Genomic DNA, 17,727 nt, shown 5'->3' with positions numbered 1-17,727 from the left:
AGGGTTCGGCACTTGAAGAAAACTTCCCGTCCTCTGTCTTCCTGTTACTCCTCCTCCGCCTGAGTGAGGAGTTGTACAGTCTGATGTCCTGAGGGACAAAGGAGTTTCTCAGTCTGTTGGTCCTGCATTTGGGAAGGAGCAGTCTGTGTCTGAAGAGGCTCCTCTGGTTGCTGATGATGGTGTGCAGAGGCTGACTGGCATCATCCATAATGTCCAGCAGTATGTCCACTGTTCTCTTCTCTGCTACCATCACCAGAGAGTCCAGCTTCATGCCAACCACAGAGCCACAGAGCCACAGAGTCACCCTGCCTGATCAGTTTGTCCAGCCTGGATGTACTGGACAACAAACACGACAACTTTCATTATACTCAATATCATTGCCAAACATGAACCGGTCAGTGTTTGAGATGCAGCAGAAGGGAGACTGTTGAGCACATGTTACTGGAGTGACAAACATAGACAGCAAAGAATTCTACTAGATCACGTCAGAACACTGGGACAGTTTAACACTCGAGGGGTTTATCTTTTCTACACTTACATCACCATCGTGGAGGCATGTATTTAAAGGGAGCAGGGTTATTTCTTTCCCCCATCCTTTTTTTTTAATCCCCCTCCCTTATCTCTCCATTTCCTCATTAGTGCAGCATACATCAGAATGTTCCACCACCGAACAGTTGGTGGCGGGTAATGCACTGTGTCGGTTTGCAATAAACTCAATCGAAGAAGAAGAAGAACCATTTGGCGGGTTTTGTTGTTGTTCTCTTCTGTCGTGTGTTGTTTGTTTGTTTGTTTTGTCTTTGAAACTCAGAAAGACGCTTCATGGCTCCGGTGTCAACCCACACAAAGACGCAGACGGTCCGGACGGCGGTGAGTGGTTCTGGCCGTGCTGAGATATGCTGACGTTAGTCGATGTTAACGCCGCTCGCAGCTCTGCTAACAACTAGCTAACACGGTTAACCACAATTTTGCCTCCGCTTTAATGTCCGGACACATTTAATTCAAGGTTTAGTCCCACAGTAATAGGTAATTGACAGAGGACCTGTCAGTGACCTCCGAGAAAACTGTGGACCTTCTCGATGTGTTGGTCCACGATGACAGCTTCACTGGGTTTGACTGAGAAGGTGCTTCTGAAAGAGAAACAACCCCACATCAGAAAAGGCTGAGACATCAGAACTGTGTCTAACATGTGTTTGACGATCCTGAAATCATTGTCCAAGTCTTCAGGATACACTTGGTTCCTGTCCTTCTGTGTGGTTGAGACTTGGGACTCGAACCAGAGACCTTAAGGTGATGACTGATGTCTTTGGTGCTAGAATTCTCTGGATGGACTTTTCCCTTTAGTCTGTGGTTCCTCTGGGAGCTTCAGCTGAGATTTGCACTGTGAGGAAACTCAGCTGTGATACAGCCGGGCAGGTGCCTCAGTGCTGACGCCCCATAGACTGGGAAAAGTCACACAGGTGGCTACTTTTGGAAGCAGGGCTGGCCCTCTGTCTGCCTGGGTGGTTCTGCAGTCATGACAAGAGGTGGTTCTGAGCACGTTCCATTTGTTCCTTCTTCTCTGGTCTGTTTTACTTAGATCCTTGGTCTTGTTGAACTCGGTCAACATCATTATGTGTCACTTATCATTGAGACTTGTCCAACCAGTCTGAGTAACGGTCAGGTCACTGCACAGAAACAGAACTTTGGACACTTTAGGTTTAACCTAAAGTCTCTCCTGCCCCCTGCCCCACACACATTTTGGTCTTTGCTACTGCTGTCCTCAGACTCATTTTTATGCCGTTCGTCCTCATCCCCCTCTGTTGTCTCAAAGGTTGAGCAGCCAGCCGCTGTCAGACTCTTCTCCTTCAGTCCCTCAAGCTAAAACCTGTCAATACATTACAAAAAATGCAAAACAAATTTCACATACAAATTTTTTATTTGTTCTACACCTAGAAAATTTTTAAAGTTGTAATTTTTAGCTTGACCTATAATATAAGTTATTAGAACTGAAAAGAATCAGTTGTGAGAATAATTCACCGACAGTTGATTTGTAATGATTTATAATTTGAGTGTATGCTATTTACTGCTTTAATTTCTGAAAAAGCCCGATAGAAATAGTTTATTATTGTTGTACATATGCTAATGAAATACTAACAAGTATAATTGTTAATTTATTTTATTGTGATAACATTTTCAAACTTTACAAGCTGATCTTGTTTATTAGTCAGGTGCCTCCATTTGTCTTCAGTTACCTCCACATTGTTTATTCTGTGCGCCCCCTAGTGGCTTTGGACTTTTACTTTATTTAAAAAACAAGACTAGACGTTTGTTCCTCAGATGATGCTGCAGGAGACGATTGTGGTCTGGCAAAGTCTCGTTCCAGACGAGAAAAACGGGAGAAAGTGGGGCGCAGATCTGCGTTGGAGCAGCCTGAAGAAAGCCAAGAAAGGGGAGAAGATCAAGTATGAGGTAAGTGATGTCCAGACTGAGGACTTCTTTAGGCTTTGTTGTGTGCAGCTGAACACTGTGTGTATTGTAAATCCACACTAATGTACCCAACCCAAAAATGTGCTTTATGCATGAAAGCTAATTATTTTTGAATTATCTCAATCCAAGCAAAAAATGTCTGGAGTAAGAAAATCATCATTTGCTCAAATCAAGCAAATGTAAAGTTGACAAAATATTGAAAGCGGTCTGGTGTTCAAAGGTCATTAAAAAATCCAATTAAGGCGTTGCAGACATGGTAAGTCATCAAACGCAAACTACAAGAGAAGTAATCTAATTCCAAAAACGTCTGGGTTCTGTGCTCTGCCTCAGCATTAAAGCTACTGTTGTAGTTTTGAACACAGACAGGGATGGTTGGCAAGTGGTTAGTATGCTTGGTTTCAGTGTGGAAAGTTCCCAGTTCAAACCCCACTCCTGCCACACATCTCCGTGTAATGTGAGTTGCATCAGGAAGGGCATTCTGGCATAAAATCTGCCAACTCAAACATGTGGTTTCACCTTGGATCTGCTGTGGCGACCCCGAGTGTAAACAAGGGAGTAGCTGAAAGGACTTACTATGTAAGTTTTGAACACCGCGAGTAATCCTGTATGTCCAATATTAATGTCTTTTTAACCTTTTAAATATTATTTGTGACCTGTGTATAACATCAAATGACATGAAATCTAACATAAAATAACAAAATATGAAATTTGCATATTTCACTTAACTTAAATTGACTGAGTTGTGTCTCGTCAATGCTAAACAAAAAATGCTATCTTGATTTATTTTATTCTGCATTGCATAGGCCCCATAATGGTCTGAGAAGGGCAATCCTATGTAGAAAATCTGCACCCAGTACTTCAGGAACTGAGGGACCAGTAGCCCATACCACCATTTTGAAATCTAAATCAACTGAGTCGATAAAACCAGTTTAATTTCTGACTGCATTTTGTCATGTTGTCTTGGTGAGGAACCTATAACAAAAAAAGTGGGAAATCTTATTTTATGGTGTGTGTGTGTGTGGGTGGGGGGGTAATCACTCTATATATCAGATTTTAGAATCATCGAATCATCAAATGACAAATAAGTAAGAAGTAAAACTTATTTTATAACTTTTCACAGATTACCCGATCACAAGTGCTTTACAGAGTGCAATAAATGGATACAAACAAAGGCACAGAATATAACAAAGTAGAAGAGCAAAATAAAAACAAAAAAGTAGTGCCACTAATCTAAAAGCTTGTCTAAATAAATGTGTCTTAAGCTGCTTTTTAAAGGAATCAATAGAGTCGACCACATGGAGATACAGGGGCAGGGCATTCCACAGCCTGGGGGCTACTGCTTGAAATAACAGGTACCCCGAGTTTTAAACCAGGTCCTAGGGACCTTCAGAAGTTTCTGGCCCGAGTACCGGAGGAGAGCGACCAGAAGAATAGGGGGTTAACAGGTCTGTGATGTATTGGGGGGCCAAAAGCTGTCACTTTTAAAAATCCGCATGTTGGCATAATGCAGTCTGTAATCTCACCACTAGATGACACTAGATTCTGCACACTGCAGCTTTAAAGGCTCATTTATGCTCCATTTATTATACTTTTAGAGATCTGTCTGTGCGCCTCAAACTGTGTAACCAAAACCTCCTGCATACATCCATACGTTTTATGTTGGCATGAATGCTATGCAAAACATCCACTAGAGGGCATCGCAGACTGTCTGGAGCTTCTGAGAACTGTAAAAGAAGTCTTCATAATGTTTCTCCTGCAAAAGTGACAGAAGCGTAGATGGAGGTGGTCTGGACAGCCATGAAGTATTTTGCTGGCAGCAGGGAGTGACTGCGGTCATCGTCTGGAGGCCTTGTTTCACTGATAATTCTGTAGGAACAAAAAGTGCATAATTGCACCAAATGTTCTAGTGTGAGAAGATCAGGTTTTAGTTCTCTGTCTCTTAGCCCAAATCCATATTTCTCTAGGATTGACCTTGAGAAGGTTATCCATGCCTTTGTCATAAGTAGACTAGATTATTGTAACTCCCTGTACATTTGCTTAGATCAGACCTCTCTAAACTGCCTCCAGCTTGTTCAGAACGCTGCTGCTTGTCTTTCGGGAAAGAAAAAGCCGGTTTTGGCTACTCTTCACTGGCTTCCGGTCCGTTACCGGGTTGATTTCAAACTTCTTTTAATTGTTTTTAAATCCCTCAATGGCCTGGCACGGGTGTATCTTTTAGAGCTTCTTTTTCCTTACACCCCAACCAGAACTTTAAGGTCTTCTGACCAACTGTTGCTGGAGGTGCCTAAAACCAGATTAAAGATGAGAGGTGACAGGGCGGCTGCCCCCAGCCTCTGGAATAGTCACCCCTTTAATATTAGATCATCCATGTCCCTAGAGACTTTTAAAGCCTCTTTAAAAAACTTGTTTCTTTTCTCTGGCATTTTGTAAATGAGCAATTGCATCTCTGTTTCTTACTACTTTTACTCTTTATTTTACTTTGGCTTTTATTTGTTTTATTGGCTGTTGTAATTTTATTATTTTTAATTTATTATTTGTGATTGGGGTAACTTGGTGCCCATTGTTTTATTATGTACAGCACTTTGGTCAACTACTATTGTTTTAAATGTGCTTTAGAAATAAAGGTTGAGTTGAGTTCTCTGAGACTTTCGGCTTTGATTTTTGTGCCGCCGCTACCATCAGTTAGTGTTGCTGCGTTTACAGGTGCAGGACTTCAGCAGCGTGTATGAGGAAGTGGACGAAGAGCAGTACTCCAAGATGGTACGAGAGAGACAAGAAGATGACTGGATTATTGACGATGGTGAGTTTATAGCTTTCATTTATTTTTAAATGGACTCTCAGGAGATGTCTTCATCCCACTTTCTTCCTCTCAGATGGAATTGGGTACGTGGAAGACGGAAGAGAAATCTTTGACGACGATTTGGACGACGATGTGGTGGAGAAGAACAAAGGTACTCGCTGGTTGTGCTTCAGATGAGGAGGAGGAGGAGAAGCCGTTAGTGAAGCGCTGTGTGAATGGATTTTGGGTTTTTGTTTGCAGGAAAATCAGCCGCAGAGTTGAAGAACGTGAAGAAGCTGCTGTAGCCAAACCCAACAGCATTAAGAGCCTCTTCATGAACAGTAACGTCAAGAAACCTGCTGAGGTGGCGATTTTTCTGTCCAAATGTCCTCCTCAGAAGAACTGAGACTCTTCCTGGGGGCACAGAAAAAGATATATTGCATGTACACATATTCCAGGCCCTCTTATAAAAAAACAAAACTTGTATGTTGAATCAAGTGTGACTTTGTCTTGCAGAAAGAGGTGGACCTCTCCAAAGATGACCTGCTGGGAGACATTTTACAGGACCTGCACTCTGAGGTTGGTCTCATCCAGTATTTAAAATAAAAAGCGAATCTTGAACTAGTTTCCCTATAATAACCAACCATTACGATAACTCTGTCTCTCAAAGCTTTTGTCATGGTGACCTCAGCCAAGGAGTCATGCTTTCATTTGTCTTTTATTCACCATAACTCAGAAAGATGTTAATTTTCATTTTAATTTCAGATGTTAATTTTGTACAAAATATAATGCAGTGTACTTTGACGTAACATTAAAATCCACCCAGAGTTATTTTTGAGCCCTTCGTGGGAAATAAATTGGGCACTCCTGTTAGAGATAAATTCTTCAGAAACGAGGCTTGGCAGTAGCTGCTAAATACTAATGAAAGTGGGTGTTTTAGCGGTGGGGAATAGGTGTCCTTGGCAGAGTTGTACACTCTCTGAGTGCATTCTAGTTTATGGTGTTTTTCTGCCGTGTCTTTCAGAAACCAGTTCTTGTCACACCGCCACCCGTGGTCACTCTGAAGAAGAAGAAGCTGCTTGGCTCGACCATGAACCCATTTTCCATCAAACCTCCAGCACCAAAGGTATCAAAACCTGCAAAAATCACAATATTTGACCGGGTTTAATGTATGAAACACTAAATAAGAGCCAGACTTTTCTGAGAAATTGAGTTACAGCAAACGGTGAAGGCGTCAGGGACTCAGTACTGAGAGTATTAAGTTTGGAGAGAACATTGCCAACCGTTCATTAGTTATCATGTCTGTCTGTGTCATGTCTCATCATATCTGTGATACCAGGAGTCGCCCTCTGCAACGCGGTTGAAGGCCAAAGTGATCCCACCGCCCCCTCCTGAACCGATGCCCAGGCCGTCTGCCCAGGCACCCCTCTCCCCCCTGACCTCCCCTGTGACAAAGAAGATGACAAAAGCGGAGGAGGCGTCTGAAGAGGACGGCAGCTCGATGACATTTGATGAGGTCGACTTTGATGAGCCAATGGAAGTCGTGCCTGAGGAGCAGCAACCTGACATTAAAGATGAGCCTGAAGTAGAAGTCCAGACCGCCATCAAGGCGGAGCCCAAAGCTGAAGACCCCGCCTTTTTGTGAGTCATTCACCAGTGTTTTTTGGTGCATGTTTGACAATTTGATCTGATTTTTGTCGAGTGCTGCCAACTTGGAAGTAAATGAACACAACTGAGGGTTTTCTCAGTTTTGGCGACTTGATTACTAGCTGACCAATCAGCACTCACTTGTTCTTGAAAGCTCCAGCCATTATTGCCTGTAATGTTAAACGAGTTGCTACACTGGAGTTTCTTGTGGCTTCTTCCATTGGTTGCCACAGTGGATCTGGTATTACGGTTGATACAAGGAGATCAGGGCACAGAGAGTACTTGAACCCTGGCCTACTTTGTGAGACTTTTGAGTTCCTTAAGCAATACTTGTACCTTTTTTAAAAATCAGCAGTTATTTCTAAAATATTTGCAGAATGGTTGATAAGCATTGAAACACAGTAGCAGAAAACTCATTGAGTTTTAAAATAAATAAATACACACACACACACACACGCACACACACACTCATCTTCAACTGCTTACTCCAATTAAGGGTCACAGGGGGCTGGAGCCTGTCCCAGCAGTTATAGAGCGCGAGGCGGGGTACAAATAATTTCCTTTGGTGTCTTTTTCCTCTGCTAGGTCCAGCAGACTTGGAAGCTCTTGGGGACAAGAGGAGGAGGATGAAATCACTGAGGCGCCAGCAGAGGTACATATTGACTCCAGTCAGCTCCCTCTAGTGGAAGGCCAGGATGGAGAGCAGGTTTTTCGCTTCTATTGGCTTGATGCCTTTGAAGACCAGTACAACCAACCAGGTAAACCAGTTTAACACCATCATGTTGGGCTGAACTGTTTGAAGTCTGTGAGGCTAAATTTAGTTTCAGGTTTACAAAATGAGCCAACACTAGCTTCTCAGCTAACAGAATGAGCCCAGTGTTAGTAACTTGTCACACATTGACAGCACAAGCTAATATACATTTTGTAGAATGGTAGAAGGGCTAATGTGAGCTTTACAGATTGACAGCTAAAATTAGCTTGTTCAGTCATTTTGTGTAGGTAATTTCTGTTTTACAGATATACAGAATGAGCTAACGTTAGCTTCTTAAACTAACAGAGTGAGCCAGTATAGTATCTCCTCACACATTGACAGCACAAGCTAACGTACATTTAATAACATGACAGAAAAGCTAATATGAGCTTTACAGATGGCGGCGTAAATTAGCTCCTTTAGTCTATCTCTGTAGGTGAGCGCCTTGTATGGCAGCACCTGCACATCGGAGTGAATGTGAGGCGTTATTTGTAAAGCGCTTTGAGCGTCTGATGTAGATGGAAAAGCGCTATATAAATGCAGTCCATTATCTGTGAGGCAAATTTTAGCTTTACAAATACAGAATGAGCTAACGTTAAGTTATTAATCTAAGGCTGGTGTTACCTCACACAGAATTGACAACACAAGTTAACATTCATTTTATAGAAAAAGCAGAAGGGCTGATGTGAAATGTACAGCTTGCTAATATTAGCTCATGCAGTCAGTCTGTGAGGCTAGTTTTAGCTTACAGAAACAGGAGGCGCTAACCTAGCTTGTCATTTGGCAGAGTTTTATTTTTTATAGAAAGGGAGAATTTCTGATTTGAGATTTACAGATTGCTAATTTTAGCTCGTTCAGTTAGTCTGTGAGGCTAGTTTTAGCTACGGAAACAGGATGAGCTAACTTAACTTGTCATATTGGCAGACTGAGCTAATATTAGCATTGCATCACACTGACAATGACAGAAAAAGCTAATGTTAGCTTTACCAGACTAAAGACAAGCTGCTGGAGATGGATTTAATGCATTTATAATTTCAAGTAATTACTGTTATAATATGCTAACTAGTGGGTAACGTTCAGTTACCAGCTGTCTATTGTTTTAAACTTGAAATTAAGAGTTTGGTGGAGTTTGGGAATCAGAGTTAATTGAACCCGGTGATCTTGGATTATGTATTCACTTTAATGTGCGCTAATGGAGAAACGGTGGATTCCACATTCGCTGAGCCACTTCCTGATACTGTAACTTGTGTCCTAGGTGTGGTCTACCCTCTTTGGAAAAGTCTGGATTGAGGTCGGCCAAGTCCCACGTGAGCTGCTGTGTCACCCGTGAAGAACATCGAGCGGACGATGTACTTACTGCCTCGAGAACATGTACGTTTGGTCCTCTGTCACATGAACAGTGTTAACGGAAGAAACGACTGTAAAAATGTCTAATTTTCTGATCCAAGTGGTCATCTGTCAGTAGTTATGTTTGTATGACTGGGACTGACTTTCAGCTTGTGAGCTCATCAAACAGGATTGAAGGCTTTCTCAGGTCTAGAAATTAGATTTGATTTAGGGCTGTCCTTGTTATGTTTTTTTTTTTATTTTTTTTTTTTAATGCTCAGCCAATTGCAGTCACACAGTTCATGGAATTTCTTTAAAGGAGACATTTTTCAAGCTTGGCTTGATTTTTAGATGTTTTTGGGGGTTATCTTTTCACTCGGCACAAAAACAAATTTGTCACGTCATTGATATGGAGCATCCACGCAGCGTGACCAGTTTATGTTAACGGTCAGCCCAATCAGGGTTGAACAGGCAAAAAAACATCCTCAGCGTTGTCTGTTATCACAGACGGGAATCCTTATGGAGATAAACTTCCTCCATAAATGTAAATAAATTACTTTTTAATGGACAGATTATATATTTGGCAACTAACCTTAGCATCTTGGCTGCTCTCCACTTATTGATTTCACAGATGATCAGGAAGTTCAGCTGAGGGGAGGGACTCATCAATAAAACCACCTATGAAGGTGTTTGGTTTTATGGGAACCTCCATCCTCTTGGCCCACTGTTGCCCTGATCTAAGCCCACGGACACTATGCGTTTAAACTCTGCATTACAGATGAAGATATGGCCCTTAGTGTTGAACAGATTATCTCGCAAGAGAAAACGGCAAATCTTCATACTTGAACAAGTTAAATGTTAGTGTTTACTCAGCTAATTATTTTGGCTCTGTGTTCTATTAACGTTAACGTGTCTGGAAATCAAACCCGTCACTGCATCCTGATAATGATCATCTCTGCACTCATGCATTAGTGCCACAGTTGTTTTTTTTTTTTTTTTTTTTTTTTTTTTTTCTTCCTCCTCTTATCACAATCTTTTCCTATGTTTTGGCTGACAGAAAGTGGACCTTAAGACTGGGCAGGTGTCTGGCACACCTGTCTTGATGAGGGACGTCTACGAAGAGCTGAATGAGCTTTCTGACAGATTGAAGATCATGAAGTTCAAGGCAAAGGTCGGTGATAATCCTGCTTTTTTATTGTGAATATTAAGGTAACTGGCAAAAACCCGCCGTACTGGCACGGGATATGTGTGTGTACATGCGGGTGGCTGTGTGCCTGTGGGGTTGCATATGTGTTTGGGGGTTGTGCGTGTGTGTGTGTTGATTGTGCATATGTGTATGTTGTGTGTGGGGGGGTGTTTCCTTGTGGGGAGGTGTGTGTCTGTATGGTTGCTTGTGTGTGGAGGAGTTATTTGTGTGTGTGGGTTGTGCGTGTGTGCATGGATTGTGCATATGTGGGAGTGGTTGTGTTTGTGGTAGGGAGGTGTGTGTGGGGGTTATGTGTGGATGCATTAGTGTGTGTGTGTGTGTGTGTGTGTGGTGTGTGTGTGTGTGTGTGTAGTCATGGGGGGTTTGTGTGGAGGGATTATTTTTTACGTGTGGATTATGCATATGTGTGGTGGGGGGTGTCGTACACATGCGCTACAATCATGGCTGTTAGATTTGTGTTTCTGTTCACGGGTTTATTATTGTGGACATGCAGTTTGTTTGTGACGGCTGCTCTGTTCCTTCTGCAGACTGTGAAGAAAAGTTATGCGTTTGAAATTCCCGATGTTCCCACCCAGTGCGAGTACCTGGAAGTCAGATATTCAGTGAGTAGATTGCAGCTCAGATGCAGCTGATACCGAAGAAAGCACTTGAAACAGTTTCATTCATCTCTTTACAGGCTGAGTTCCCCTCGCTGCCAGCTGACCTGAAGGGGGGCGACCTTTTCCCACATTTTTGGAACAAATACCTCCAGCCTGGAGCACCTTCTTCTCAGCAGGAAAATCAAAGGGCCCTGCTGGCTCGACATCAAAATGCCTCGTAAGGAAGATGTTTTCTAACCGTTTTATGTTTGACTAACTAATCTGTCTTGAAGCTTTACTCTTCAGTTGTAAAATAAAATTCTGAGCTCGTGTGAGCCACTGGAGGTGGTGATATGAGATCTGTGTGCACTGTGTTAGAGCTGATGAGTCAGCCGGTCAGCTGGTGTAAGGTGGAGGCTCTGGTCCTGAGGAGCAACCTGATCACTGTGGTCAAAGATCTGTCACCTCCACCCCTCACCATCATGTCCATCAGCCTGAAGACCGTCCAGAACCTCAAGACGCACCACAATGAGGTCAGAAAACAAAAAAAAACAAAAAAACAAAAACCCAGAACACAGCATTCAGCACAATGAAGCCACAGAGAAAAGCTGCTGTTGTGTGTCTTTGTTGTGCAGATCATGTCTCTGGCTGCACTGATCCACTACCAGTTCCACATGGATAAAGCTCCGCCCAAGCTGCCATATCAGACACATTTCTGTGGTGAGTTTTTATGCGGTGATTACAGGAGCTTAAATAATTATTCAGCGAACAGAGTAAGAGTCAGAACTCTGTGGAAATAGTTGAAATCTTTTATGAAAGTGGAAACAAGAAGAAATCCTAAACTTGACAGTAGCTGCTTTTAGCTGGACAATAACATTCTGAAATTAACCCAATAAAGATTAAGAATAAGACGCTGCCATAGAAACACCAGAATTTAAATGTTGGTATTGCTGACCCCACTTTTTTTTAAAGGTACACAGCCCATTGTTCTGTACACCTAAACCAGAGGTCACTGACCCCACTCCTGGAAGTCACCTGCCCCCCCCCCCCAATTTATTTATTTATTTTTGTCTTATGTACCTGCTGCAAACAGCTGATTATTCAGGTCTGGTGAGTCCTCGCTCCTGATGGGTTTACACACCTGACTGGTTAATTAGCAGTGGGTAGAGCCAGGAGAGGTGCAGGTGGAAGGTCGGTGACCCTGATGTAAATATGACTTTTTTTAACATGTAAAAGAAAATTGCAAGCAAATCAAATAAATACATAATACATAAATGGTTGTTGGAAGCCTTCAATCAGGTGGTGACATCTTCTATCTGGATGAAACTTTTTTTTTTTTTACAAATTGAAGAACAAAAATCACCAAGAGTTTCTGGTGTTTTCTTGTTTTTTTTTTTTTTTTTTAGTGGTCAGTAAACCTGCAGACTGCATCTTCCCGTACGACTTCAAAGAGGCTGTGAAGAAGATGGTAAGAGACCACATTCTGTTTGTGTTTGCAGAATAATTAGCTTGTGGGATTTTTAAGTTGCTAACTGCTATGTGCAGAACGGTGTTTTCCATCAAATATATCACATACAATTTCCCAAGATTAGTTTCTAAAAACAACCCCCCTAGCAGTGCATTTTATAATTTGGTAAATGAAATGTGTTTTTAAATTTTAACAGTGGTACCCTGTGATTTTTCTAACCATGTGATTTAAATTGATCACGTGACTTGTAAAATGTGTTCATGTGGATAATTCAGCATATTTCAGCAATGTATGAACATTTTTCATAATACTTTTACAGTTATGTGAGTAAATATAAAATCCCCGTTGGCCTTATTTTTATGTAGCTAAAATAATGACTGTTAAAGAAGCGTGTGTGTGTGTGTGAATAATGACAGATTACAGAAAATAGCAAGAATTCTCCCAAATTTAAAGGTATTGTACACTTTGAATAATTAATCATGCAACTACAGTCAACTGACCATCAGAGGGGGCTATTGTAATTGTATTTTTTTTTTTTTTTCTAATCTAAAATCTTGTAAACGGTTCAGAAAGTATCCTGGATTTCAAACTGCTTTGACCCCGGTTTTCAGAACGGGAAGGTGGAGATTGCTGGGACAGAGCGGACGTTGCTCGGCTTCTTCTTGCCAAGATGCACAAGATCGACCCTGACGTGCTGGTGGTGAGTTTTGTTTTTTGTTTGTTTGTTTGTTTGTTTTTATTATTTTTGTTAATAGTATTGGGGACATGAGAACTAAAACAACCTGTGATTGATTTTATAAAATCTGCACCTTTCTTTTCAGCTTTGCACATTTTTTTAAAGAAAAAAGTTAGTTTGCCTCCATAAATGACTGTGTCTTTTTTTTCTGACTAAATCTTGCTAATCTGACAATTTACTGTAGGGTCACGACATCCTGGGTTTCGACCTGGAAGTACTTCTGCAAAGGATCAATGCGTGTAAGGTTCCACACTGGTCAAAGATGGGGCGCCTCAGGAGGGCCAATATGCCCAAATTAGGGGTACGACAATCCAAAATGAGTTTAATGGGTTTATCAGGTTTTCATTTTACCAATTTTCATTTCATTTCACTGTATTTGTGCGTCTTTTAAACTGGATGCCTCCAGGGTCGTGGTGCCTTTGCGGAGAAGAGCGCCACCTGTGGGCGTCTGGTGTGCGACGTGGAGATCTCAGCCAAGGAGCTGATTCGCTGCAAAAGTTACCACCTGTCTGAACTAACTACTCAGGTGCTGAAGTCCGAAAGAGCCACAGTTTCTCAGGAGAACATCAGGAACCTTTACAGGTGGGGCCGCGTTTAAAGGAACAGAATCGGAGTTGCTTTCTCTCATGATTAAACCTGTTTGTGTTCGTTTGTTGCAGCAACTCTGCTCACCTGCTCTACCTGCTGGATTTGACTTGGACAGATGCCAGGCTGATCCTGCAGATCATGTGTGAGCTCAATGTGCTGCCTCTCGCTCTGCAGATCACCAGCATCGCTGGAAATGTCATGGTAACCCAACCAACTCCGCCCCTTTACTTACCATCAAAGATGAAATATTCAGTATCTGCACAACTACTGACCCGAGAAGTGCTGAACTCCAAACCCTGACATGAGAAATGGGAAAGAAAATCTCAGTTGTTCTTAAATGAATAAAGTCTTTTAGTAAAAATACTGAAAACGTGTTGTATCCATAGTGACTTTAAACTAAGATCACACGTGGTTAAATATAACTCTGAGCTTTTCAAATTTGCAGCCGGTCTTTGAGTTGTGAGAACATCTTCACAATGACAGGCACAAACTTGTCACGTGTGAAATCGGATGGAAACCGCATTGAAAAGCTTCATGTGTTGATGAGCGCGTCGTCTGCGTCCATGTTCACAGAGAAACACCAGAAACGACACACACACTCATGAGTCTGGATTTACACCAATCAGGTTCAAAGCTGCTTCTGGTTCACGCCTGTGTATTTGTTTTTTCTGTTCTTCTTTCTTCTCTTCCTTTTCCTTTCTCCCTCCCCTTCCTTCTTTTCCTTCTATTTTCACTTTACATCTACTTTCTCCTCCTTTTATTCCTTCTTTCCTTTTTTTTGTTCTTTTCCTTCTTCCTCCTCCTCCTTTTTGCTGTCCTTCTTTCTCCTTCCTCCTACTTTCTCCACCTTCTCTTGCTGCTGGTCTTCTCCTTTTTGTTCTCCTTTCTTTTGTTCTTCTCCTTCTCCCCCCCTTCTCTTTCTCATTCTTTCTCCTTCAGTCTCGTACTCTGATGGGTGGCCGCTCTGAAAGGAATGAGTTCCTGTTGCTCCACGCCTTCCATGAGAAGAACTACATTATTCCTGACAAGCCGTCCTTCAAAAAGCTTCATCTGGACCCTGTGAGAACACGCATGTACACATGTATTTCAACATGCGTGTTTATGACAGAGAACATGTTTCCTGTAATAGAATTTTGGTGTCTGTGTGATCCTTTGTCTCAGATGGACGGGGATGAAGACGTGGACGTGGGGAAAGGAAAGAGGAAGAAGAAGGCGGCCTACGCTGGAGGTCTGGTCTTGGATCCTAAAGTGGGTCAGTCAGTTTGCTGTTGGCTAGTTATTTCAGATCTGTTGATAAAAGCATGTTTGAGTTGAATCTGTTCTTTTTTTTATTTGTTTTTATCTTGTGTTTGGTTGCATCTATTTAACTCCGTCCCCTTTTCTTTGCAGGATTCTACGATAAGTTCGTACTGCTGCTGGACTTCAACAGTTTGTATCCATCCATCATCCAGGAGTTCAACATCTGCTTCACCACGGTGCAGCGGGAGGCTCAGAACACACAGAAGAAGTCTGAGGTGTGTTTACACTCTCGTCTTAAAACGCCCTGAAACGCTGAAGTGGCTGAGCACTTCCTGTTGGCGGGAAGCGCATCCCAATCTGCGTCCTCAGTCTTAGTATCGTTTTCCCGACTACCTCAAACTATTTGTTTCCATGGCAACAGGGTGATGAGGCAGATGATATTCCTGAGATACCGGACCCAAACCTGGAAATGGGAATCCTTCCCAAAGAGATCAGGCAGCTTGTTGAACGCCGTAAACAAGTCAAACAGCTGATGAAGCAACAGGACGCCGGCTCTGATCTCTACCTGCAGGTACGCGCACACATGCATGACATAAAAGTCTGCAGCCGCAATGTCTCTGATGTCACTGGTGGGATCAGGCCGGGGTTGGAGGATGTTGAGTGCATGTCACCTTGTCAAATCATCATGCCAGGGTGCTTTTTCCTGTTCGGTCTGTTGTGGATAAACCATTTGAAAGCCCGCCTGCACCTGGCAGGGAAAGCCAGAACCTTTGAACCCTACCTAAAATGTGTCGAGGATAATTGGCTTCATCCAAAAACTTTGGCCGATACGTTTGAAGAAACGCTGGACCAGAGAGCCAAGTTCAAGTTCAATCTTGACTTCCTGAGAATCTGGACGGTTTTGAGGATTTGAGTGGATCTTTACTTTTAGCTCTTTCCTTTGTATTGAAGTTCTTTCCTTAATGACTGTTTTCATCAGATGCTGGAACATCTAATCTGCCAAAACCAGGAATTATAGGAGATGATTGACTTCAGGCCAAGATGTTTGATTACTGGTTCCTAAATTGAGTTTGTCTGTCTCTCAGTATGACATCCGTCAGAAGGCCCTGAAGCTGACGGCTAACAGTATGTACGGCTGCCTGGGGTTCAGCTACAGCCGCTTCTACGCCAAACCACTGGCTGCTCTGGTCACGCACAAGGGCAGAGAGGTGAGTGGAACCTGCAGACATCCATCATGGAGGAAAAATACAGAGACAAAAGTGCTAATGTGACTTCCTGACGTCCCTGAAAAGTGGCAAAATATTTACTCACAGATCAAATGATCAAAACAAAGGTTAGGAAAAAAACCTTTTTTGAACATTTGTGTGTGCACACCGCTCGGTCTCTGTGTGTCATTTATGAGCTTTCAAAAATGAACCTGAGATGATACTGATCATAACCATACAAGTACCATAACTTGAAAAGTGAAACTATTAGCAATCTTGAATATTGAAAATAGATAAGATTGTGTTAGAAGTATTTTCATGGAACTTAGTTTTCCCACATATCTGTTCATATATTTTCAAAACTTTAACATGGAATCCTGTGCATGAGTACATGCATTTGATATCATGTACAACAAGGCAACTATTTTCTTATTAAAATCATGTGAGAATTGCAAGAACCCATGTGGTTAGAGTTGCATGTAGTATGCTTGTGTCCTATGTGTAATGCACAGTTAAATCAGTTTTTTTCTCACTGCCCTTTTGACATTTTATTTGTTGCAGTAAAATTTAATTATAAGGCAGATATTTTGTCAATTCACTACAGAAAATGGTTCTGGCGAGCATTAGCATGGCTAAAACCCTTGGGCTCCCCCAGACCCCCGACCAGGGCCCACTTGACTCCTGGCCATTTTAAACATTTTTCTTTATTTGCTTCTCACATGCCTGCACTTATAAAAAGTAAATTAATAACAATCATGAACTTGATGGTTCCCTAAAGAGACCTGGTGAACACATAATGGTCCAATGTGTTACTGGCACTCAAGTGAGCTGAATAAGAATATTTTCGAGATAGTGACTTGCCTGAGAAGCTGTTGCAGAGATGTGGCTAGCTCAGTTAATTTGCCAACTTAACCCTCTGGGGCGACGTCGTCGTATACGATGGCTAAGACCAAGCTTTACTAAATTATAAATAACTTTTTAATGATATGAGATAGAAACTTACATTTTTTGTTTTGCTGAAAAGTTAACTCCGCGGACTTTTGAGCCAGCCATCGGCCATCTTAGTACTCCTCATAGAAGCTGTGTGATGACGTGCGCAATGTGAGTGTCCAGTTGGAATTGGTTCACCGTCACATGGTTTTCCAAAATCCAATTGTGGGGCAGATTTACCTCACGTGAAAAGCCACAGATCGTTTTCAGGAGTGATATGTTACTAGTTGGCCCATTTGAATAGCCCCCTGGGTGCTCCAATGAGTACATACTATTGGACTCCAATGTGCCCTGTGCCATTACGCACAGCGATCAGTGAAAGTAGACTGAGCAGACGGAGAGCCTCTGATGACAATCTCACGTGCTCAAACAAAGAGTGTGTAACTATCAGGATTGCTCCACTAGTTTGCATGTGAATGTTACTGGATAACTCTGTTGCTTTCTCATCGTAAAGCACGGGGGGGGGGCGCTCCTTAGACTGTAAGGATCCAAAGTGGGGCTAAGTGTGAATGAAAGCTGCTTTAGGAGCAGCACAGAACATTCCAAAACACAGTAGAAGTTTGTGATGTAACCTTTGTGTAATAGCAGACAGAAATTGTTTTGAGATGAGACAAAACAAAAACGCATAGACCATTTTGTATATATCGTTCAAAATGTACATTTGTGTTTATTGTTTGAACCTTTTTGTTGTACAGTCTTTCACACAAGACCTCAAATTACCTTTATAAAGTCTCAAAACAGTTTTTT

General features: G+C 42.1%; 1 protein-coding gene across 1 annotated transcript in view; it reads left to right on the top strand.

The window, feature by feature from the left end:
- The first annotated feature begins 209 nt into the window (after positions 1 to 209).
- The window catches only part of pola1 (polymerase (DNA directed), alpha 1), a 159,659-nt gene continuing 142,141 nt past the window's right edge, over positions 210 to 17,727 (top strand). Inside the window, 32 exon segments of the mRNA XM_034181311.1 lie at positions 210 to 333; positions 640 to 867; positions 2,317 to 2,408; positions 2,410 to 2,448; positions 5,170 to 5,266; positions 5,340 to 5,430; positions 5,507 to 5,609; positions 5,762 to 5,824; positions 6,270 to 6,371; positions 6,585 to 6,886; positions 7,478 to 7,650; positions 8,899 to 8,909; positions 8,911 to 8,934; positions 8,936 to 8,968; positions 8,970 to 9,014; positions 10,027 to 10,140; positions 10,704 to 10,778; positions 10,853 to 10,885; positions 10,887 to 10,992; positions 11,133 to 11,287; positions 11,390 to 11,474; positions 12,161 to 12,222; positions 12,834 to 12,882; positions 12,885 to 12,922; positions 13,143 to 13,259; positions 13,365 to 13,540; positions 13,618 to 13,747; positions 14,486 to 14,605; positions 14,708 to 14,798; positions 14,936 to 15,060; positions 15,207 to 15,356; positions 15,871 to 15,993. Coding sequence (XP_034037202.1) covers positions 210 to 333; positions 640 to 867; positions 2,317 to 2,408; positions 2,410 to 2,448; positions 5,170 to 5,266; positions 5,340 to 5,430; positions 5,507 to 5,609; positions 5,762 to 5,824; positions 6,270 to 6,371; positions 6,585 to 6,886; positions 7,478 to 7,650; positions 8,899 to 8,909; positions 8,911 to 8,934; positions 8,936 to 8,968; positions 8,970 to 9,014; positions 10,027 to 10,140; positions 10,704 to 10,778; positions 10,853 to 10,885; positions 10,887 to 10,992; positions 11,133 to 11,287; positions 11,390 to 11,474; positions 12,161 to 12,222; positions 12,834 to 12,882; positions 12,885 to 12,922; positions 13,143 to 13,259; positions 13,365 to 13,540; positions 13,618 to 13,747; positions 14,486 to 14,605; positions 14,708 to 14,798; positions 14,936 to 15,060; positions 15,207 to 15,356; positions 15,871 to 15,993 — 3,276 coding nt within the window.

This window comes from Thalassophryne amazonica, chromosome 1, assembly GCF_902500255.1.
Source record: "Thalassophryne amazonica chromosome 1, fThaAma1.1, whole genome shotgun sequence".
Taxonomy (NCBI): domain Eukaryota; kingdom Metazoa; phylum Chordata; class Actinopteri; order Batrachoidiformes; family Batrachoididae; genus Thalassophryne; species Thalassophryne amazonica.
This window is presented reverse-complemented; position numbering and strand designations above follow the sequence as displayed.